This window comes from Gambusia affinis, linkage group LG22 (genome assembly GCF_019740435.1).
Source record: "Gambusia affinis linkage group LG22, SWU_Gaff_1.0, whole genome shotgun sequence".
In the NCBI taxonomy this organism is placed as follows: domain Eukaryota; kingdom Metazoa; phylum Chordata; class Actinopteri; order Cyprinodontiformes; family Poeciliidae; genus Gambusia; species Gambusia affinis.
This window is the reverse complement of record NC_057889.1, coordinates 7,845,486-7,870,129: the sequence shown is the minus strand read 5'-3', so window position 1 is coordinate 7,870,129 and position 24,644 is coordinate 7,845,486. Positions and strand designations below refer to the sequence as shown.

At 37.5% G+C, this 24,644-nt stretch overlaps 1 protein-coding gene across 1 annotated transcript in view; it reads left to right on the top strand.

Annotated features, from left to right (window-relative positions):
• The first annotated feature begins 5 nt into the window (after window positions 1-5).
• ppp2r5a (protein phosphatase 2, regulatory subunit B', alpha isoform) overlaps window positions 6-24,644 on the top strand; it is a 40,259-nt gene continuing 15,620 nt past the window's right edge. Inside the window, exons 1-2 of the mRNA XM_044107276.1 lie at window positions 6-2,167; window positions 16,226-16,422. Coding sequence (XP_043963211.1) covers window positions 2,020-2,167; window positions 16,226-16,422 — 345 coding nt within the window. The 5' untranslated portion in view covers window positions 6-2,019. The remainder of the gene's footprint in view (window positions 2,168-16,225; window positions 16,423-24,644) is intronic.

The following is a 24,644-nucleotide window of genomic DNA, read 5'->3' as shown; positions in this document are numbered from 1 at the left end:
TTAGAGGTTGACATTATGAGTTTGGTTGTCATTTGTTTTAATAATGCATTTGAGTTTTTCATTTTTAGGTGACATGACGGTACAATTTCAATGGCTTTTCTCCCTAGAATTGGTTGGTTTCTTACAATTCATTTGATTTTTAGGCATAATTCATGATAATGAATTGCTGGTGCCTATCTCCAGCTACGTTCCGGGCGAGAGTCGGGGTACACCCTGGACAGGTCCCCAGTCTGTCGCAGGGCAACACAGAGACATACGGGACACACAACCATTCACACACACACTCACACCTAGGGAGAATTTAGAGAGACCAATTAACCTGACAGTCATGTTTTTGGACTGTGGGAGGAAGCCAGAGAACCCACGCATGCACAGGGAGAACATGCAAACTCTATGCAGAAAGACCCTGGGCCAGGAATAGAACCCAGGACCTTCTTGCTGCAAGGCAACAGCTTTACCAACTGCACCACTGCCAGTTTTACATAATCCTTAAAATTCATACCATTTGAACTTGCAGGTGTAAATACAGACAAAAAGTAGCTTCCAAAAAACAGTATTATCATATAAAATTTATTCATGCGATTGTAAAAGTGTGAAAAATTTTAGATTTTGCGTGCCGAAGATTGAATTTTATCAGCGTTGTAAAAACAATGAAAAAAAAATACATATTAATACAATGTATTAATATGTTTTTTTTTTCTTCATTGGTTGTCATACATATTATGCCATTGACATAATATGTCATATTATGTCTATGGCTGTCTTTAAAAGAAGCATTTTTACAAATGAGAGAGCAGTTTTGTGTTTAGAGAACGCAAAATGCGCTTCCTGAAGGATTTGAAAGGGTAAGAACTTTTAGTTCACTTCATAACTAGTCTTAAAATACTCCACTCTTGTGTGAAGGTTGTACATATTTTTGGGCTGGGCAGAATACTTTCTGTTGTGTAATTTTACCCGATTACTACAGCTGCCTGTCAGATCACATTCAACTGAACGTCAGCCTTTTTTGTTTTTACATTTCACATGTAATTGACCCGCTTTTAGTGCAATGTGATTGGTTTAAAAAGTTTCAAGTTTTTAAAATACGCGCCTGTGATTGGCTGGAAGTAACGTCAATCGATGACGTTTCACCCGTCAGCGCTTCTCGAGTAGAACGCAGAGACGAAGAGCGACGGAACGCCTGGGAGCGTTTATGGCTGCCTTCTACGCTCGGCATCCAGTAATTTCTTCTCGGTCTTTTTAGAGGCCGTGGAAACGAGACTGTGGCATTATATACTGCGTGGAAATAGCCTCCGACAAAGTCACTCTTGCGCAGTCACAGCTAACCTCCAGCTGCCAAGGAAACACATTTCAACTTCGTCGCCCGTGGATAGTTGTTTTCAAGAGATAATCAACGGAACTACAGCTTCAACCGGTGCTTGAAGAAGTCGCGGAGTTGCCGTTGAACGGAGAACTAAGTGAATTCTAAGGGACGAGGATTTTTCGTAACTTTTTCCTCGCCAACATTGGAGCGTATTGTTGTAGCGCCGCATTGTCATCAGTTAAATTTGGCAAGCTAGCTGGATGCGTTAGCTGCGAGCATAGCTGTGCTGCTCGGCTGCAGTCAGGATTGTTATCCAGGCAACTTTTAATGATAATGCCTTACCTACGTTATGCAACAGGTAGACCGTTTGCAGGCACGACAGATGAGCATAAACGGTTAGATATTTAGACGTCAATCTGTCTTTTAAGTGGTTAACTTTGGGGCACGCGGCGTTTTCGTCTTAGTTTTGATTTTTTGGGAGGGTGTAAAGCACCGTTTCGCATCTCACAGTAGAAGCTCTTCAAAGATGCACTTTAAGGACTCCGTCTAACCGACATGTAGGCATGACCATGTTGGATCACATGGAATAATACGAGCCCCAGCTCGGACAGTTGGCTCCAGAATTTGACGCTGATGTGAGAAAGAAGGAAGCGGAGAACCTCAATCATCTGATTTACAGTAGCTCGCCTGCAACCTTCGTGAGTTTGTGCATCAAAATGTCCGCCGTCTCTGCATCCGAGAAAGTGGACGGGTTTACGAGGAAGTCTGTGAGGAAGGCGCAGAAGCAGAGAAAATCCCAAGGCTCCTCTCAGTTTCGCACTCAGAGCGCTCCGATTGAGCTGTCCCCACTGCCGCAGCTCAAAGGTACGGTAAGAGGATAATGGAGGGTGTCTGTTGCTTTAAATACTATGTCCTGGCCATTGTTCTGTGTGCACTGTTGGATCTGCAGCAGACAAACACAACCTTTAAAGGAAAGCTGGTGGGCAAGTTGCTCGAGGAGGCATTTTTCTAGGCATAAATAAACGCGGCCCCTTTTATTTGTTGTCTTTTGCAGATGGTAAAACTTGGGTGTTTGAGAATAATTCAGAACTTTTTCCGAAAGTGCACCACATTCATGGTTTCTCATAGCACCAGGAACTCACATGAGATATTGTGCCTTTCAAAAGTATTTATTTCCTACATAAATACATATACATATTGTGTTATTGAATACATATTATGAACCCAAAGTACAATGTATTTTATTGGGATTTCATATGCTACACCATTATGAAAATCCAGTACAAGTAGTTGTTTTTATAGTTCCTTAAACATCAAATTAATCCTGAGTGATTTTCACCTCAGAACATTAGTGAAGAAACTGCATCATAAAGCGCAATGGGAAACCAACATGTTGGGTAGAAACTTGTAGAGAAGTTTAAAACAGTATGCTAACTGTTAGACATCTCCTGGCGATGTCAGGCGATGCATAGTCTAAAAATGGGAAGTTTATAGGACATCTAACAACCCACCAAGATGTGGCCATCCAGGAAAATTGACAAGTTTGGCAAAGATTGTTTCATACAATGAAGCTGGAAAGAAGAAATTGTAACTCAAGATGAAAAACATTGTAGTAAAAGGATACTATGAGAAGTCTAGTTTTGCATATAGGTTAGACAACAGACCTTTGGAAGAAGGAAGTGTGGTCAGACATTTTGGTGTACACTTAAAAAGACTGTATGTGAAGAAACACTAGCCCTCCACATGACCCCAAACACATGTGGGTAAAGATGGCCCTAAAGTCTTGATACCAAAGAAAATGCACACCACAGTGTTGGAATTTCATCTCTTAAAAAAATAATGATTCAAAAACCATGTCGTTTTCATCCACGTTACAATTTTGCACACATTTGTATTGGCCTATCTCTTTCTCAAACCCATGTCCAGTCTATTCTTACCTGCATGGACTTGCAGACAAATCATAACAAGATAGACCACAAGCTCTGTTGCTGCCTTGAATGAGGAGCTTTTATTGTCAGTGTTTTATCTCAATGGTGGTAGAAACAGTTTATAGTGAAGACAACTTGGAGAGCCGAAAATGACCTATTGATATTGCTTTTCAGGTTTATATTTTAACACTTTAGAAAAACCGAATAGTGTAGGGGTCTTTTGGGTCATAACTGCAGAAAATGTGGCTTTGCTTACCTTCATCCTTTCCCACATCAGGCTGATAAACGTAGGTTCTTAATCATACTTAATGATTCACATGACTGAAAGGACAAGGGTAAATGAGTCACCTTTTACATACCATACGCCTTCTTTTTCTACCTGATCGTTTCTCCTTTAGAGATTTTTCTAAAACCCAAGAGCAGCTGTTAAAGAAAGCCTCAGGACAGTTTTGTGGAATGTGGCTCTTTGTAGATTTGTTTTAGTTTAATATACAGCTATGTGCTGTTGGTAAAAGTAAGTATGATGACTCACTAGGTAATGCACATATTTTAGTATTGAAACAAACTCCACATGTTTGAGTCATCATTTTAACAATATATTAGACAAGTTGGTTCCTTGTCAGGGTTGAAGACATACCAGTACTCCTTTTGGTTTTAGTCCTTTTCTTTCAAGGGACTTCGGTAACTTGACAAATCAAAGCATGTTTGCCAACCCCAACAGATGCCTGATGAAGAATCTGCCAGTTAGCCTGGAGCCAAAACCAATCTTGCTGAGCCTGATAATAATTTCAGTTCCAATGAACAGTGTGTGTGTAATCTTCCTCAATGATTCCTCTGAAATGCACACCTCAGCTTCCATTGTCTGTCAAGGAAGTGGTATAGCATATTAAAGATGGTCTTGCATCAGGTGGGACTATGATTCTGTAAATTCCTCTTGGTTTCTGCTGAGGCAAGCTGCAGCAGCTTGATGGATGGGGTGATGCTATGAGGAAGAGCGAGTCAACTTAAAAGGACTTGCCTATTCACGTAGTCCAACAGATTTGATGCAACATTTCAAAAGCTAAAAACAAAACATGTCACAAATTAGCTGATGTCGCCATTGACTATCATAAACAATGAACATATCTAGTATCCTAAAAATGTTTGTGCTGTGGAGAAGGTTATAAAAGTGATGACAGATATTTAGCAGGAATTTCAAACCTTGTTCTTTTCCAACTCATTAAAGAATACTGACATGACTAGAAAAATTGTGCATCCATGCCACTGTTATAAAACTGGCAAATTATCCATCTATTTTTCCATTTTAAAACTCAAAGGTTATTTGTGTGTCAACGCCCATGAAATATCACAATTAAAACAAGCATCGATTGTCTGTTAGCAGATCAGTTTAAAATTACTTAAAGTTTTTACTGTATTTTATTTTGAGAGGATATCTCTGCAAACTATTACTACATATAACCCAAAATGTATCTGAACTATTTTGAACAAAGTGGGAATTATGCAGAATAATAGGCATTTACTTCTCTGTTCCACTGTGGAAAGTAACTATAGGTATTTCAATCTTCTAAAGGGCTCAGATGCCATCCATCCATCTATTTGTCCATTATCTTCTGCTTAATCTGGGATTGGTTTGTGAAGATGGCAGCTTAAGCAGAGGTACCCAGATTTTCCTCTCTACTTAGACCAACTCCTCTGGGGGAATCCCAAGGCGTTCCTTGACCAGCTCAGAAACATAGTTCTCCACCACGTAGTCCCTCCACTGTTTTCCATGTCTTCCTCTGGGACTCTTCCCAGTGTGTTGTGCATTGAAAAGCTCACTAGGGAGGCATCAAGAATGATGTTGATAACCTGAACTGCTTAAAGATTGGTCCCAGTTATCATCAAGACAGTAGACCAGTTTACTGCATAGTTTTCTAGTTTTTGTGCATTATTAACTGCCAAAGGTGACTGCTAATCAACTAATTGTAAGTTGATTGGCAGCTAGGAAAATGGTTATTAAACGTGAAGATGATTGGCAATTATGAGTCTGTTCCTTCAACCACAGGCAAAAATGTGTTGAAATATTCTGCATTTGTAAATGGTAAACCTGCTTCTTGATGTGTTGAGGTGAATTTGTCTGCAGAAGTGATCCAACATGTAGTAATTTGGTTTTCTCCAGAAAATATACCTAATTGTCATGTTCAAATTTGTTGTTTGTTTCTTCATTTGTTGACATATAACATCTGTAAGTTATATTTACCAACGCTGTCTTAAAAAGTCTGGAAACGAACAGCATTCTATTCTTATTGGATAAAAAAAACAAACTCTACCTGTTGCATAAATATCAAATATGATAAACTGTATCTATATGTCTGTCAATCCATCAGCTATTTCAAGTCTCTAATTGTACATCCATCTGTCCATCCATCTATCCATCAACTTTCAATCAGACAAATTTGTCCTTCCATCTGTCCATCCTACTAGTCTTTCACCACTTCATGCGGCCATTGGTTTGTCTCATACTATCTGCTCATTCATCAGTAAGTGTCTGTCCATCCATAAGTTCATCTGTGTCCATTCATATCTCCCTCTATTCATTAATCTAAACATAAACCCAATCATTCATACATTAATCTACCATTGGATTTGTCCATCAGTCCATTAATCCATCAATCATCTGTCAATATGGCTATTTGATGGACAGCAACCTGTCCATCAGTCATTCCTTAAAGTGAGGTCCCATTGCTTGAAGTGTGGGATGTAGCGTCTCTACAATTTGTTAAACCTTTTCTGCACAGAAGAGCAGTTCTTAACAAAAGTTTCAGTTATACAGTACAAGCTTTACGAGCTTGAAGTCAAATAAGACTGTCTTAAACATGCAACACGAGCAGTTTTCCTTTGCATTACCCAATTGTCAATTGAATTTTACAACTACTTCAGATGACACAAAAAGCTTGATATGATTGATTTTTGTGGTTTCCAGAGTAACGAGACCAAGATGAGAGATTTCTCGAGTCATCGTTTTTAGGTGATGAAAGATAGTATCTCGCAAAGATGCTCATCCCCTCCTGCAGTGGAGAGGCTGAAAGGCATATAGCTCCTGTTGTGAGATAGACCGTGAAAAGATGAGTCATTTAGGGACCAACATTGTTGCCATAGCAGCCTCAAGCCTTGAGAACAAGCCAGAGACATGTTTGACTTTCCAAATACAGACCACGTCATTTAAGGTTGATTTATCTATCACTGGAGTAAAATTTTCAGCTGAGCCACAGTTCTTACACCAGCAAAGCTGAGGCTTATGTTTAAAGGATACTATTGTGTTTTCCCTCTGTAAAGATTTTTGATTTTTATGAATTCCTGCTTTATGGGTATGCTGCTGCTTTATTCGCCTTTCTTTGCTTTTTAAATGTTTTTTGTTAGCTGCTTATTTTCAGACCATGAAGAGCCAATGAAATGTGTTTTGATGGCACCACAGAAATTATATTGTTAGAGAAAATGAGAGGGATTGTAGAGGGAACAGAGCTCAATAGTTCTTCCAACTTCTGCTTAACTAACTTTAACTTACTTACAGTTGTCAGAGCTAATCGCTTAATCATCATCCTTGCTATAACCAGATTAGCTGCCCTGTTGTTATTGGGTCCACCTCTAGACACTGATCCTAATATTTGACTGCAGTCTCTTCTGTTGTCAAAACTGGAAGGCACCTTCATTAACAGTAATGGAAGTAAGGGGTTATGTTCTTAGTCCTGCAGTAGACCAAGAAATCTATTGAAACCATTAATAATAAAACATCTTTTCTCATTGGACCATTTAAAACCTCAATTTGGCTTTCCTACCACTAATCTTTGATTTTCCAAGCAGAGAAAATCTGCCTGTCTTCCACTTCAGATATATTACTGTAAGTGATAAGCAACAAAAAGTAATTATTGTAGCATCTATTGAGAAAATTGACACAATGTAAACATTCTATATTCAATATGTCACAGTGTAATTGGAAGATTTCTAACTCTTCCTTTTGTGCCAATTTGAAACATTTTAATTCATTTTTAAATTGATGCAAGTCAATTCTTTACATAATGTAAAAAAATAATGAATAAAGTTTTTAGTTTCAGCCTGATCATTGAAAATGAGTAAAATTTAGAAATTGCTCATCCGCATCCGTTACTGGAAAAAAAAACACATCCTTCCTATTGGTACATTGATTCCTGTGTGTCCCTAACATGCTGTTCCCAGCATGTGAGCAGTTACCAATCAGGCCCTTTCTAGGAAACAATGGAACAGATCTTTGTTAGCTACGAGTGTGCCATATTTATGCTCTTGGCAGATTCTGTTTAATAAATACTTCCTCAATTTATCATATAAATTTGTGGAGTCTGATGGTAGAAAGAGTTATTAGTTTGGTTTGTTTGATTTTCTTATAACAGCAATGAATAGAGGTTTGTTCATATATGAAAGGATTGTAAGGTAGTAAAATCTGGAATAAAGTGAAGATGAAGTGTAGATGGTACAGATAAGTTTTTGCAATCATCTCTCACCAATAAATTAAATACCCTTTATTACTTCAAAATATTTTGTCATTAGTGTTTTAATAATTTCATATGTGGTGCATATTAAATGTATAAGATGCACAGTGTTTAAAAGATCTGGTGAAACAATATTTGCATTAATGTTTTGTTTTTTTGTTTACTTTCACAGACAAAAATAATTTTGCCCTAAGTTAGGGACCAAGAAGGGTTGGTCTGATTTGAATATACTTTGGTCCACATTCAGAGACCAGCTTTGGGTATGTAAATAACTCAAACTACAATAAACCTGCATAAAGAACAGGTGCCAGAGGGCATAAGTGGTAGTATTATCAGTAAGTTGCCAGAGCATCAGTCACCAGACACTGAAGGTTTACGTTTTAGACAACATATCAAGCTGTTGACAGAGTTTAAATGAAGGATGGTGGTTGTGATGTGCCGTTTTCATGCATGTGGGGAGCGCTCTTCAGAAATGCTGCTGATTAGCATGATTTGTGTGGGTGTCATCATGTATTCACCAGTTCTAACCTTGGCTCACTGTGATCTCAGTGTTTTTTTTACAACTTTCATGAATATTGTCATGTTGATAGGTATCCATATGTGGGTTGCTTTTTGCTTGCATAGATTGTAGTGTTATCTACTGTTAATCTGGTACAAATCGTTTTGTCCTCATCGACTAAATCATTGAATATTATCAATAATTAGTCATTCCTCTTAAGTATGCTCATGATTTACAGAAAAACATGTAACTTAGATTTTGTATTGCACACAGTAGTTATTAAATATCGATGAAATATTATTAGAGTTGCAGAATTACATAGGCTTACAGTAGACTTTGAGAGAACTATAGGAAATTATTTCAAGTCATCAGTTAAACTGAATACAAAACATTCCCAAGGAAGTTATGAATTGTCACATGGTAGATGTAAAACATCCCACAACAGATGGTCACTTTTAAAAACCCAAAAAGGTTGGGTAAAAGTGGAATAATGCCTCTCTTAATTTTGTATGTCATCTTTATCATTTATTTTGTCATCGACTTCAAACCTTTTCCTCCTGAACAGGTGCTATCTCTTCACCTTCTTGCTGTCCTGTGTTGGCTCAAATGTAAGCAGCTTCTGTGCTGGTAAATTAAATGTATGTGGATCTGCTGTTGTAGGATTTTTAGAGACTGATGTGAAGACAGACAGTGATGTTTTCAAATCTATTGTTGAAGTAAGACAGAGGAATGTTGCAGGCATATTTTTCCACTCCCAACATCTCTTGATCAGATCGTGACCTCACTTTTCACCATAGCACATACTAAAGCTTCTGAGTCATTTAGAAAGACGAAGAGGTAATAAAACAGCACTTGTGCTTTCTGCCCAGCCGGCAAGATTACTGCATACTGTTCAGACAGGCTTGTTCCTATTCGAGTCATTCACTAAGATTTTTATTCTTTTTCATAGGAGGTTGTTTTGGATTTTAAATTTAACGAGATACTGTTGCACAAACAACCTGATAAATTGAATCTTTGTTTCTCTTTGTTTTTATTTGAAATTGTCAAGAATAACGTTCTTAATTTAAATTTTTATAATGAAAGCCAAGTTATTGTGAAACTAAATCTCATTGTTTGCATAGAACAAATTTAGAAGCAGATCTTGAATGGTGTTTTTTGTTCTGAAGTTTTGTAAACAAACCAATTGGCCACAGCTGATGGCTATTAGCATTCTGTTGGCAGCTGATTTTCTCACAATAGCATTCAGTTCCTTGTCCTCATCATCTGAAATTAAGAGATTACACACTCCATGCCAAGCAGTTGAGCACTTAACTAGGGCTACCAAGACTTCTCTTCAAAATGTCAAAAAATTATTAATTGATCAGTTATGATTATTGTAGATTTTCCACCTCAAGTTTCATTTCCACTATTCAATTCTGTTCTTCATATAGCCTTAATATTCTCAGTCTAACATATTTTGCATGTTTCTGTTACTTTAATTAGCTGATTTTGGTGTTTTCCAAAAGGATAATAAGTTGTACTTGGATTTTTGCTACTCAACTGAAATTTATTTTGCTAACTTTTAATATAAAGTCTTACCACCTATGCCATGGCCTCTGTTGTCATTATATTTAAAATTTTTCATTTCCGTCCAACAGCTGTGATGAATTATATCTGATTTATGGATGGGTCTATCTGCAAACTTTTCAATCTAAAGAGACATTTCCTGCCCTCTGTTAAGCTACATTACTTGTTTAGAGCTGCGAATGTTCAGCAACTTCTGGAGGAAAAAATGCATTTTGCAACTTTTTAGTAAAAATCTGCTACAGGAAATTTGTCAATTTTGAACAAGCTCTGGACACTCTCTGTTACCAGCACAATAAAGCCATGCCTAATCTAGAGTCATTTTATTGTTGACTATACCGACTACAAATATTTTTAGGTCATGCATGAATGCATGCATTCTTGTGCACACCCACGTGGTCACACTCATTCACTCAGACACACCCTCTCCAGTGTAATAAGAAAAGCCAACTATGTGTGAGTAAAGTAAAATGACAGGTTAGAAGAATGTCAGGAGCAGTCATTTTGTGCTTTTTTTAATGCCATCTAAACTTTTTGCTTAAAATAAAAACTTGCAAAAGATGAAATGGCAATCACGGGTGATTTAGTTTGATTTAGCTCTCTGTTAATATTACCTTTTTGACGTTTTCACTATGTACTTTTCTGCTGTACCGCTCCACTTACTCTTGATGCTGCCTTTCCATTACAATGTTTTGCCAGCATATTTTTGGTGTGCAGGCTAAACAAATATGGAGACTCTAAGTTAAACAAGTGGCTGCAGAATCCTACCTAACCAGTCCAACAGCTGCAGGATGACCTTTTTTCTCCCTCGTCTGTCACAGTCCATACGTTGTAAAAGACTTAACAACAGCATATTTTAATTGTTCTGAGCTTTCGGTGTTCTGAATCAGAGGCTGGGATGCAATCAAAACAGGTGAAGTAATTACTGTCCTTGTTAAAGAGAACTGGCAGAACTGCAAACTCCCAAGTTTTTATGGTCAGCTCACCAACACCTTTCTTAAGGATGTTGCACGTGTGTGATTGTGAAAAATATAAGAATTGCAAATGAATTTTTTCACTTCACCAATTTTCTATGCAAGGTGGTCATACTGGATTTATAGTAATATAATTTTTTTCCCCAACTTATTAAGTCTATTTTCTCAGTAGTTTAATGACATGGAGCAAAAAATGTAAAAGATCACTCCTAACACTCTTATCGCAAGCAGGAAGATAAAAATGTGAAACACTTTTCAGGTTTTATGATGCATATTGAGTGTTCTGGATCTGCATAAATCCAAAAACAGATAAAGGTCATAAACTTGACTTTCCTGTACAACAACAATAATCGATTATTAAACTATATTTTTAGTTGTACAAAAAGTATCCATTGAAAACAAAAGTATTATTTTTAACCTGAATACTTACTTTTTCCACAATTTGTCTTGTAATTTGCTTTAAAATCTCAATGAATAAACAGTATAATTGGATTTGAGTCTTTTGCCCTTTGCTATAGTTTAAGGTGGAAGAGCTCTATTTGTTGAAGGCACAGCAAATGTTGTTGGAACAATGAGGCACAAGATGCCAAAATGGAAAGTGATTGAGTAGCCACTGTGATCTTTTGTTGTTTTTCTGTTACAAACATGCACGAAGGAAAAGAACAACAATTATGATGAGACTAAAAGCTGTTTAATTTTAGATTTGGCCACACTGCTTCCTGTTGTCCTCTCAGACTTGATCTTTTAATCAACAGGTTCCTTCTACTCATTCATTTTCTGGAAGATAAAATAACCCCCACCCCAGTTTCTCTTTTGTATGGTACTGTGGCTCACTTTACAGCAAGCTCCACCTTTGTGGAGGTTTCTTATCTGTTACATTAAGAAAAGGCTATCTTCTGTATGCATGCAGATATGTTACTGGAAGAGAAAACATCTTCTGAAGGTTATTGCACTTGCTAAGCCCATCATTTAAAAGCATCCATCTTAGCATTTTCTTTTATACAATTTTTTCCACAACTACTGCCATTTTATCACATAAAGTTAAATTTTTGTCCAAACTTGTAGAACTAAGCTGATTCTCATTACTATGAACATTAAATGTAACATTTTCCTCTATTCTCCTCTGTTCTGCATTCTATGCAGTGCTGTGGTTATACGTCTGAGCTCACATTTCCTGTTTAGTCACTGAATCTTTCTTTGTTGCAAAGAGTACGTTTCTGAGTAAGTCATCTTGAGGTTTTTATTTCCAGGATATACAATATTTTTCCACTGCTGTAGCTGCTATTTCATCGTGACATAATTCATGTTCACTATTATTCCTAACTATTCAATCATATTACTATAAGATGGTAGCATGTGTAGTGTAGCCATCAAAACCTGACTTTCTGCACAGTAATAATGGTAACTGACTTGCCTAAAAAAAAAGAAAGTGTTTTAATAAGACAAATCAATGTTATATTAAATTGTCATCATCAAATTAGACATTTGACCTGTGTAAAATGGACCACAGGAAAAAATTTGCAAGTTGATCTTTCATCAGATTTAACGTCCTTTAAGGCAGATGAAATGTAACAATGAAATAAAACGATAAAATAAGACCCAGGATCTGCCGAGAAAGTCTACCTGAAACTTTATTTGTTTGTAACTTACTGAGCTGCTCTATTTGAGGTTATTACAGAAAAATGTGGAAAAATGCAGCAAATAATGGTAAAAAAAAGTGACCCGTTTTAGACATGAACTAAAACCACAATTTTACTGTCTTACGTTTTTAGTGGTTTTGTTTTATTTTTTAAGCAACCTCAAAATTGAGAATATACAGCTCTGGAAAAAAATTAGACCACCACTTAAAATGATCAGTTTCTCTGATTTTTACTTTTTATAGGTTTATTTTTGAGTAAAATGAACAATATTCTTTTATTCCATGTACTACTAACATGTCTGAAATTCCAAGCAAAACTTTTGTATTTGCAGAAAATGAGAAATGGTCAAAATAGCAAAAAAGATGCAGTGCTTTCAGACCTCAAATAATGCAAAGAAAACAAGTTTATATTCATTTAGAAACAACAATACTCATGTTTTAACTTGGGAAGAGTTCAGACATCAATATTTGGTGGAATAACCATGAGGTTTTCAATGGGGTTCAGTGCAGTGAGCTCGTCATTTTTTTCTAGAGCTGCATATATATTCAAAAACCAACAAAATAGAGTAGGATAGAGCCAATCTCTAAAAACTGAGTACTTGATCTCTTTTGAGCTTTTTCTTAAGAAGCTATATTTTACTTCGGCTGCTCAGTTTTTTTGTTTTTTTTTAATCTAGCCTTTGTTATTTTAATTTTATATATGTATGTGTGTGTCTATATATAGAGTAAACAATCTCTGCAAGTAATTTTTTTTTCTTAAATACTTCAGTTTTTAGGTTTACTTTACATAACAACCTGTTGACATCACCTATTTGAATTTTTGGACATAAATTATCTCAAACATTGACATTTTTAAATATATTTAAAAACAATGGTAGCGTTTTTTTTAAATTATTATTTAAATTGTTGGATTTGTTTACCCTAAGACGAAGTATCATGTAAATGTGAATTTCAAGAAAATGGCATTAGATGGCATTGGTAATTGTAACTGTTCTCGGTTGCATTACATGAATGTAATTATGTTGTGTCTCTGAAGTTTGGGGGCTTCCTATTCTAGTTACATGTTTAAATTGTAGGGCAAAAACTAAAATCTGTAAAGCCAAGCTTTTTGCTTTGAGGTCATTAGTAATTTCTTCCCAGTAGATGCATTTGTCCTCTGAAGACGCATTAGTCATCAAGAGACTAAAGATCAGTTTTTAATGAGCAACAAATCTAAGGTTAATTGTCAATTACATAGAGATTAGACTTGGCTTTGTTTATCTTTTTCTTCTTCTTTTTTTTTTTTTTTTTTTTTTTACCCCGAGCCACTTCAGCTTTTATGTCCTAGTGTAGTTATGACACAGCATGTTCCAGCATCTAGATGAGACTGATCTGTGTTCCCTGAAGCTCTGCACAGTTTCTGCGAGAAGATTTATTTATCCTCCACTCCAAAGCTTGTATCCACATCAGTTTCTGGAACTGTTCTTAAGTTGGTAAATTTGTCTGATCTCTAAAATGCTTTCAAGTTCTTTGTGCTTGTTTTTAGCTTCTTGAGTCTAGTGGAAATATTTTTCTTTTTGCTTACGCACCCTGAGGAATTTGTGTACTAATGCATCTCTATGTGAAAGATAAAAATAGCTTCACTTTGGGGAAAGCATCTACATGTTAGAGAGTATCTAAGAGGCCCGCCTCTTTTCTTCCCCTCTAGGGCATAAAGACAATTTCCTTCAAAGAAGCACAAAATTTGTCTCTTAATATACTTGAGGGAGAGATGGCGGTTAGAAGAAAGAAACATTTTAGAATATTTGGTACTAATTTCATGGCCATAATAGATGATAAAATATTTTTTAATTAGATGCAAAATTTGCAAAAATGTAAAAGCATTATTTTTGGACTCTTCCGAAGTTTTCTGTTTATACATCCAATTACTTGCAGAGACCACTGTCTCTGTCCATGTTATTTAAAAACAAAACAGAAGCTTTGACAAAAGCTGTGAAGAGGCTGTTTGAACTTTTTATCCTATTATTTCAATATATGCTAATTATCTGATTGCATTTTTTTGTTGTGCTTTATTTGTGCCGACCTGTTCTGCTGTCATACAACAGTCAGTGAGACCCACAACATTTAATTTCTGTGAACGGTTGTACTGTTCCTTTGGTGGTCCCATACTGTTTTGATCCTCTAACTTTTGTAAAACAGTCAAGAAAACCTCAAGATTTAACTCTTTCCCAAAGAGTTGGCACATGTCTGCTGCAGAAATATGAGCCATCATTGTGTCGTGTTAGCATGGCTGTGGGGGCGTCATGGCTCTTTCATCCTTCTTGCTCCAGTGTGGTATTCAGTCTGCCCTTTCACTCTGGGATCCATTGAGATGTGATACTTTGGAAAATTTGCATTCAAGCAGAGCATTGCATGCTAACAAGTCAGTTTGGTACAGTTACACTCACACGTTGAGGTTACTCCCAGCAACAGCCACTGTCTGACCTCGAGGGTTCAGTTGCGTAAGCACTTTGTTAGCTGTCAACACCACTGGAACATTCTTGCTATGTGTGAAATTATTCTGGGTTTGTTGGCCATGTCTGACTGAGATCTTCCTGTTCTTCATCGTTTTATTGGGCGATGCCTCTTCAGTTGCATAATATTGCTCAATAAAAAGCTCAGTGCAGTGACTTTCGAACTTGGCATTTAACAGTAGTTCTGACGTCTGAAAGAGTTGATTTGTGCATGGACAAAGGACAGATTTAAAATGGCAATAGTTTTTTAGACATTTCTGTAATTGTTTTTCCAAGTCTGGATAAGGATGAGAAAAATAAACATTTTGTTGGGAAACAGTTTTATAAAGGGCAGAAGTATAAAAATGTAGCAGTTTTCACCACTGTTTAAAATCAGTTGACATGGTGTGTATCTTTAATTTGGGAGGAGGCAGAGGATATATTTTTTTCCTTTCACAGATTATCCCTCATACTGTCAAGACATGACAGTATGTTATAATGTCATACTGATATGATAAAACTGCAACGCTCTTTGCTATAGGTAGATGAGTTTGACTAACTTCACCTCCAGATGGGGTTCAAGTTATCTACTATCAAAGTGGATGAACCAGTAGTTGCTTGGCTGGTTACCATGACTCGTCGAATAGAAATTTCTGCATCATTCAAAAATCAGCTGATCAGATCTTTTCAGACATAAGAAGCAGCTCAGAAAATTGCAATCAGTACAACAGTCACCATAGATTTTTCAGTGAAAGGCACAGAGTGGTAATTTGCTGTCTTTCGACACGTGAACACGCAGGAGTGAGATTTCATCATTAATTTTAATGAAGACTTTTGCTCCTCTGCCATTAGCTGTGGTGGATGCCTGTATATTTTATCGTAACTTCAGAACCTTCAGGGTGTCTGGTTGTTGTAAATCAAACCGACTGTGTGGCTTCTCCTCAACAATCTGCAGCATCACAGTGCGGATGCACACAGTTTATAGATTAGCTCAGGTTAAAGTTGACAGACAGGCTTAATAACCCTGGATGCTCTCACCACTTGATCCTTAAAAGGCTCTGCAGTCGCAGCCGAGAATGACTGGACAGTCGTCATGTGGCATGCATTTCTTCTGTTGTCTCTCTTGATCATGTCGCCTAGTGAGAAGCGTGTTATGATGCAATAAAGCAGATAATTAAAGGCTGACTGGTTGTACAAGAGTTTCATTTTACATTTTTAGCATTTAACAATATATCTTATGTTTTTGTCACAACTGCTTTTGTTTGTATTTTTTAATAATGTAATTGATAATGGCTTTTTTTTTTTTGTCTTGTAATAAATGATTTTATTTTATCATTTTGTTCCAGATGCCCCCTCCACAGACCAGCAGGAACTGTTCTGTCAGAAACTCCAGCAGTGTTGCACGCTTTTCGACTTCCTGGACTCTGTGGGAGACCTGAAGAGCAAGGAGGTGAAGAGGGCCGCGCTGAATGAATTGGTGGACTATCTTTCCACCAACAGAGGTGTGCTGGTTGAGAATGCATACCCAGAGATCACAAACATGGTGAGGATTTACATCTGTGTTTAAGCTGTGTTTTTAAATTCAGGAATTAAATGGACAACTTAATAAGTTAACTACTATTACCAGTGTTGATTATTTAACAGGCTAGAATGGTGTTCTCTGTGTGTTGGTAAGTCCCTCTGTGCTTGAGCAGGATTATAGAAGCAGAGGCTGATCTTGTGTCTAGACAGAGTATGTGGTCTCAGCTTTACAGCAGGGACATGTTAGCAGCCTCGGGCTAAAACCCTGAACCATACTGCTTCCATTTCCAGCACAAAGGCCACTTTGTCCGCTGTGGATTAGTTTGAATTGCGATATCATCTCACATCACCTTTTTTCGTCTCTCATGCACCACCATGGATCATATCTGAAAGGTTTCTTAAAATAGGTTAGATATTTACATTTACCAGTAGATTGCTATTAGTTTTTCATCCAGTATCAACTAACTTTATTAAAAAAGGGACATTTCTTGTATATGTTCATCTTTGTCAGAATGTAAGTAATTCTCCTTGTCGACAGTTGTTCCGTCAATGTAATGTAATGTCAAGGACTCAAGGTCATTGTTTAATTGAAACATAATCAATAAAAATATAGTAAAAACAAAAGGGACATTTCTAAGTTAGAAGTGTTCAAGTGAGAATTTTAATTTTGCTTTTCCCACAAATCTAAAGTCATATGCACCATCAAAATCTGCTGAATGCAGCACAACGCTGTAAACATTTGGGTCTAGTGATTAGCATATTGATTGTGCAGGAGTCATGTTATGCAATGCAATGTTCAACAACTCTTTTAGATCTTTGACCGATGCAGTGTAGGTACGTGTTGGTAACCGGTGCCCTGTGCATTGCCTGATGTTCCTCCCACGGTGCAATAGTGACTCATGTGTGCAGCATTTAGGAGACAACAGCCAGTGCTGCAGTGATTCACTCCACATCGGAGATTATAATGATGGATGCAGCTAAGCGTAGCCTCAGCTGAGTTAAGAAGTCTTTAGATTACTGAAGGATTCTAGGTAGTAATTCATGTCATTCTATCGATTTGGGATTCTTTCATGCACTTTTTAAAGTTTTGTTTGGAAATCCTTTGGAGTACGTGATGACGTACTCACGGCAAACAAAAAAATATTGCACCAAATTAATAATGACCTCTTGTTTAGATGTTATTTTTAGGTTCCTTATTCTGAAATCTTTTATTCCATAAGTAAGAATAGTATTGATTTGATGACTAAAAATGCCAGTTAATATAAATATTGTTGCAGAATTGAGTCAACACAAGGTAAACCAGTGTGTTGTATCTCTTTTAGACGAAGAGCTGCCGTTTTTCACCACCCTTTTAAAACAAACTTTGATATGAGTTTTTTAAGCCCAAAAACTAGATCAGAGATAATTGTAGGAGGTCGCTGCTGCTGATAAAAGCGTTCATACCTCTTGAACTTATCACATTTTGTTTCACTAAAGCCAAAAAGTTTTATGTATTTAATTAGCATGTTATGTGATAGACCAACTACCTCTCTGTCAAGCACTCCTAAAAAACGGCTGTAAACGGCTGGATGGAGGAGCATTGTTGTGATGCTGAAGACTGCATGACGGAAAAAGAGTTGGAGGTAGCCCAATTCCAAGGAGTAAAATTACAAAGTCAAATTTCTTTTATGTTTGATTTATACAACATTTTTATAATAAAGGAACAGTTGTTTTATTGTGCATAAAGTGCCTAAAAAACACATAACACCCTGTTCCTTGAGATAAAATACATGGCAACCTTGTGACTTGAGAGGTTGCCATGGATGGACTCTATTTAACTAGTAAGTGGAGTCTACCTGTGTGTAATTTGATCTCAGTACAAATACAGCAGTTCTGTGAAGGTCTCAGTGGTTTGTTGGAGACCGGGTGGTGAAAAAACAGCATCACGAAAACAGTAGACAGGGGAATAAAAGGATAAGGCAGTCTTATCCGCGGATTGCACCCTACTCAATGGGATGTTGGGATGAAGCTTTGGAAGTTATCAAAACCAATGCACAAAATGAACCTACCGAAAGAATGGAAGTCCACCTACACTAAACTTAAAAAGCCAGACATTGAGAGCATTAATCAGATAAGCAGACAACATGCTTTGGTAATTCTAGAGGAGATGCAGAGATGCACAACTCGGGTGAAATGATATGTTGTCAGGGTTACTGGTAAACGCATACTCTGTAAATGTGGCTTTCCTCCTTGACTTTAATGTCAAGGACACAGCTGTAGTTGGAAGAAAGCCTCAAGAAAGAGGCATCATTTAGGGGGTTGTTAAAATCCATGTAGAGGAGACCAAGCAAGGAGAATAGGGAAACATTTCAGACTCTAAACATGCAAAAGTGGTAGAAACATTTAGACCATTTAGTGAAAGGGGATTCTACAAAATACTGATTTTTCAAATATTGTAACAAAATGTGGAAAGATTTAACATTTATTGAAAGGACTGTATAAAATCAATAGTTTTTATTATGGTTTGTTTCATAATGATCTGATTTTCAACTTGTCAGATGTAAGGCAGCAAATATTCTGCAATCTGAAAGGTGCAAAAAGAAATAAAAATAAGAAATAACAACCTGCAGTACTGAATATATTTTATTCAGTAAAAATATGGATTTTACTGATTAAGTAAAATCTATATTTATTCCAAATAGTCAGTACAGACGGGTACAGATTTTTTTGTTTTGCAGTTGTAGTGTAAATGCACAACTCGACATGCTTACAGTCTTTGTTGGTGGTGTAATTCCTTTGTGCTGCGGATGAAAGAAAAACGTGAAACAAAAGCCTGACTCAGAATCACGTACCTGTGATGCACTCTGCCTCTGAATGAGCTGCGACTAATGGCAGCCACCCTGTCTGGAAGCTGGCTTGTTGATGGCTCTCATCGATGCTCTGTGCTTGGCCTCACATGACAATGAAGAGATAATTGCTTTAAGTGCTGCCCAATATTCTGCTGCAAAGAGAATACTGAGGTTGTCAGGTGTGCAAACAGCAAGGTTTCTCATTCATGTCGAAGGAGGCTTTACTTATTTGCCAGCTCAACTCTATAATGAGACATAAGATGGAATCCTTTTGTCATATTTTCTTCCTTTCTGCTGCAGGCGAGCTTGATACTTGCTCTCTGCTGTACCTTCCTCTCCTGGTTTCTTGCACGGCCAGTTGCTAGGTGTTGGTTGTTATCATCCATAGGCAGACAAGGCTTCATCGCACCATCCTTGGTGAACCTACTCGAGTTTTATCCGCAGCTCTCACATTTAAGAACATCCTGTTCTGAGTCCTCCTACATAACTTTCACGCATAAATAACTGTTTCCTTTTTATCCTCTTGAAAATATCTCGCACGCTTCCCATGTTTGCCGATCTCCCACACTGTTTTCTCTTGTTTTGTCCAACTTTAGTTGTTATTCAATATTGTAGAGGTGCAGGGTGGGGACTAATAAATGGAGTAGTGCTTTGTTGAAGTACTCACACTCCTGGAACTTTCTCGCTGTTTTTCACAGTAAATCCAAAAGGTACATTTTCTATAATGGACTAACACAAAGTAGGATTTAATTCTAAAGTGGAGCAAAAGGGACACATAATTTTCAATTTAAAAGCACAAATTTAAAAAGTGGGGCATGTATATGTATTCAGACTACTTAAATCTATTTTATGATGAGCTATTTAATAAACAGACTGCACCTGTGTGCTTTTTAGAGGATGCTGAAAACGCGCAACGAAAGGTACTCTTATAACATGATGTCAAAGTTGAACTTTTTGCTACTAGTTAACAATCTCTGCACATGACCTTAAATACACCATCATTGCAGTGGTGACAGCATCATGCTGTGGGTATTCCTTTCTTCGGTGAGGCTGATGTTGTTCACAGTTGATGGGGCTAAATAAAGGGGACCGATGGAGGAAAAACTAGTAGAGGCTACTTTCATTGGGGATTCAGCACAAATGCTCAACCCATGAATATTCATACATTTGTCTATTGCAGGGGTCTCAAACTCCAGTCCTCGAGGGCCACTGTCCTGCAGTTTTTAGATGTGCCACAGGCAGGGCCGGATTTAGGAGGATGGGGGCCCCTGGGCTGGAGTCAGGATGGGGGCCCCTGGGCTAGAGTCAATATATATTTATATATATTTTATGGTTCAGGAAGCAAATGGTTTTAGAGGATGAACAGAAAATGACCGAACAGTAAGTTTTAACAACTTACAACTTTAATAAGCCAGTTGTCACAAACTACAAACAACTCTGAACTCTTTTCTAGAAAGACTAAACCACATGTTGGGGTTGAAACTAGAATATGATGCTTGCATCACAATATAAAATCACTGAATACTTATTGTTGCCTGGACTTCAACACAAACTATAAAACAGATTGAGTGCAAGAAATGCAATGCTCAAATATACTTTTACAAAGCAAAGCGAGTAAAACAATATTTATACAAATATCCCCAGCATTTACAAGTTCATATAAGTACAAGTGGAATATATCAAAACTCAAACTTTTTCTTTGGTTTTAAAGTTCTTGGTAAATAGTGGAGGAAATAAATGTCAAAAAAGTGCTTCTCTGCCAGTCAGACAGAACATGGATATAAACAATATCTTCTGGAAAAAAGAGATCAGGCATACTGTAGTTTTCAGAAAATATCCTGACCCAGGTAAGTCCAAAGTGCTGCCCTCTGAAGGATTTTTTAAAGTTTAGGCATTTGCGTTCAGTTGCGTGCTTCCAGTCACTGAAACCAGTTTCAAAGTTTGACTGAGTATTAGCATTGCTGAAAATGCGGCATGCAAAACAAAATGCAGCTCCGGTGGATGGAGAGTAGAGCAGCCACGGTCTTTCGACGTACTCACCATTTAACATCTTGCTTTTAAAGTGAGATTTGGAGAAGTGACGCTTTTGATGCTTGTACACCCGTTCTGATGCTTGAAAGCCAACATTCATATTTTGACAGCTCTCCGGTCCTCGCTCAGCCCAGTAAGCTCGCACGGACTCGTCAATTTCCCCCCAATGCGCCGGATCGGTACTGTACGGATCCACAGTCGTCTTTCCATCTGCGGAAGAAGATCCCGCTTCCACCAACTCTGACTCCACAGACGCCAGTCCAGCCACCGACTCAGTCACGATTATAGGTTCTAGCGGGATCTTAGTGCCGGTGTTAGCATAGCTAAGGGTTTGAGGAGCGGGGATAATAATGTTTCTGCTCCATCTCCGCTAACAGGTTTAAAAAAGCCTGTCAGTTTAGGCATTTTGTTTGTCGCCTCTTTGGCGCGATGCTCTTTTTCTTTTCTCTTCCTTCTTTTCTGCGCTCCGCTGTCATATTTCCTGTTGTCCGCCATTGTAAAATAATATTCCCTTGACGCTCCTCCTCCCCAATGCGTAAGATGCGTCAAAAGTGGACCAATAACAAGCAAGCATTCAAGATGGACGTTTGCCAGAACAAATTAGAACATTTTTCATCGGTGCTGTCAAAATCATGGTAGTCATTGATTAAATTCTGACACTATCCATTCACAAAAATATAAAACATCCTTCGGGGCCCCCGAAATGCCGGGGCCCCGGGCTGCAGCCCCGGTAAGCCCCTGCTAAAATCCGGCCCAGGCCACAGGTACAAAATACTGGAAGGAAATGGCTTAATTACCTCCTCTTTGTGTAGATCAGTTCTCCAGAGCCTTGTTAATGACCTAATTATTCTATTCAGGTGGAGTGCAGGAGAGGCACATATAAAGTTTGCAGGACTGCTGCCCTCGAGGACTGGAGTTTGAGACCCCTGGTCTATTGGCACCTTTAGAGTGAATGTTATCTTTGATCAACAGTAAAAGTAAATTTGTGATTTTCATGTCTTGTTTTCTTACTCGTTTCCTAGATTTCATTAATTAAACTAACTGATTAATTAATGAATGGATCATAATGACTGTTCTTGTTCATCATATTGGATTCTTAATTGGCACATTTAACAGTGTGGTGCACAGACAAAGGTAAACTTTTAATGACAGACAATGTTTGTAGAAACCTGTCTGTGACATCACATCTGAACATTTGCTGTGCACAAAGGAACCGCAAAGTGATTTTATGTCAGGGATTTTAAGAATGAAGGAGATGCTTGATGTTAACAGATGGGGTTTTCATTAACCCAGAAACAGCTGCTCTGCTCAGACTTTTCAAAGTAAAAGGAAGCCAGGAAGTAATGTAATAACATCTCGGTGTATTTGCCATGAGGGAGCCAAGAGTCTAATATGTCCTTGAGAAGGATGGACTACAGCTGAACGAAATTAAGCCTCCCACTATCCCTTTGAGATAATCAAACCTGGATTATCTGAATGTCAAAGTAATTTAGGCATTCTTCCTGAGTTTAGATTCTTCCAGCGGAGCAGTTTGCAATGTCACAATGCCCCTCAAGTTCAGTTAAAGCTGCAGTGAGTGAACAACAAAATAAAATAGATATTTCTGCAATTTTTCAAGCTCCATCCAGTCTTTTTATTTCAGCTTCTTGAATAATCCAGGTCATAAATGAGGTGTGTGTTGGGAGTGTGATATTGAAATCGGTCTGTGTTCATTGTGACGTTGCTAAGATACCAAAGCAGCTGTGCTCACGAACAGATGTTGGACATGGCAGACCTTCCCTCTTCTATTCACACCTTTCCTTCAAGCCAGAACTAAAGGGTCGTAGTCGTGGGTCTGTGTTCTGAATAGTCATCGGAGGAGGTGACTAAAGCAGAAATGCTGCATCAGTTATAATCATAGGGTTGACACAGACACCCACTCGTTGAAAGTGTTGCATGTAAAAATATTCACACCATTTGAACTTTTACACATAAAGACCTCTTTGATGTTTGCCATGAGCCGTGAAGGGCATCTGCTGTGGCTAGATGAAGGAAGAATTTTACTTTTGGGTTATTTTCTAAGCACCTTGTGGCAAAAAGGTAATGTGACACTTCACTTACTGAAAACATCAACAACAATTATATATGGTGGTGGCAGCGTTATGCTGTGGGAATGCATTGAGGCTTCACTTCCCTCTCTTTGTCAGAATTATCACCAACTTTTTTCTCTGTTTTTCTTAACTGGCACATTTAACAGAGTGGTGCACAGACAAAGGTAAACTCTAATAACTCCCAAACGATGTTTGTTGAAACTTGTCGGTGACGTCACATCTGAACATTTACTGTGCCCCACAAAGGAGCCATTAAAGTGATTTAACAGCTCCTTTTTATAGTATAGTAATAACGGCTCGGTATTTTGTAGTACTAGTAGTACTATTTTATTTGCAATAAAATAGTACTACTACTATTTTTCTGGTAGTCCAGCTACAAGTAAAATACCTTAGCTTGGACCATATTTGGATTAGCATGTTGCAAAGAAGTTTTTACTTTATTTATTTATTTATTTATTTATTTATGTGAGACATAATTGTCTTAACATTGGTGAAGTTTTTGTGCTAATAAGGTTGATAAACTGTTAATAAAACCCAGCACTTTGCAAAACGAAGCATGCATATTAAGGATTTAAGTCGTGTATTAGTAGGATGTTTTGGTATTCCCAATTTATCCCAAGTCATTCATGTCTGATTACAAATTTCAATCAGGCTAACAGCTGTGTGGATTTTATTAGTTGGCTGTTATTAGGTCATCAATAAATGTTTTTAACTTTTCCCTCTGTGATGTTGCTGCCAGCTGCTTCAGAAACTAATTAAATGAAAAGGTTTTCTTGATTTTTCCATTTGTTTTTCAGTTTGTTAAGGTTGAACTCCTTTGCTGCCTTCCTCTCCCATTAGTGTCAGCTGGATTTTCCAGCTGCCAATACTTAATTTGATGTTGCCTCTATCACTTCAGCGCGTTTCTCCATCCAATCACATAACACTGGCTTTTCTAGCTCCCCTCTGCTTGTGTGTGTGTTTATCACTCTCAAATTTACCCTAGCTAAAAATAACAATACGGGGCATAGAGGTGGCAGTGACCTGTCTACAATGATTGTCTTCGTTGCTGAATTTTATTAAGAGGTTGTGGCAGATGCAGAATTGGTAATAGTCTGTCAGTTGCACTTCTGTTTCAGTAACATTAATTGTTTTGCTTTAATCAGAAGGTGGCTCAGGCTGCTTAGTGACGTTTCACCAACATTATTCTGATATGTTTCACTGGGATTGTATGTGATGGAGCAACACAAAGTTGTGTATAATTTCAAAGTAGAAGGGAAATATAAATGTTTTTTTTTTTTGTTTTTTTGTTTTTT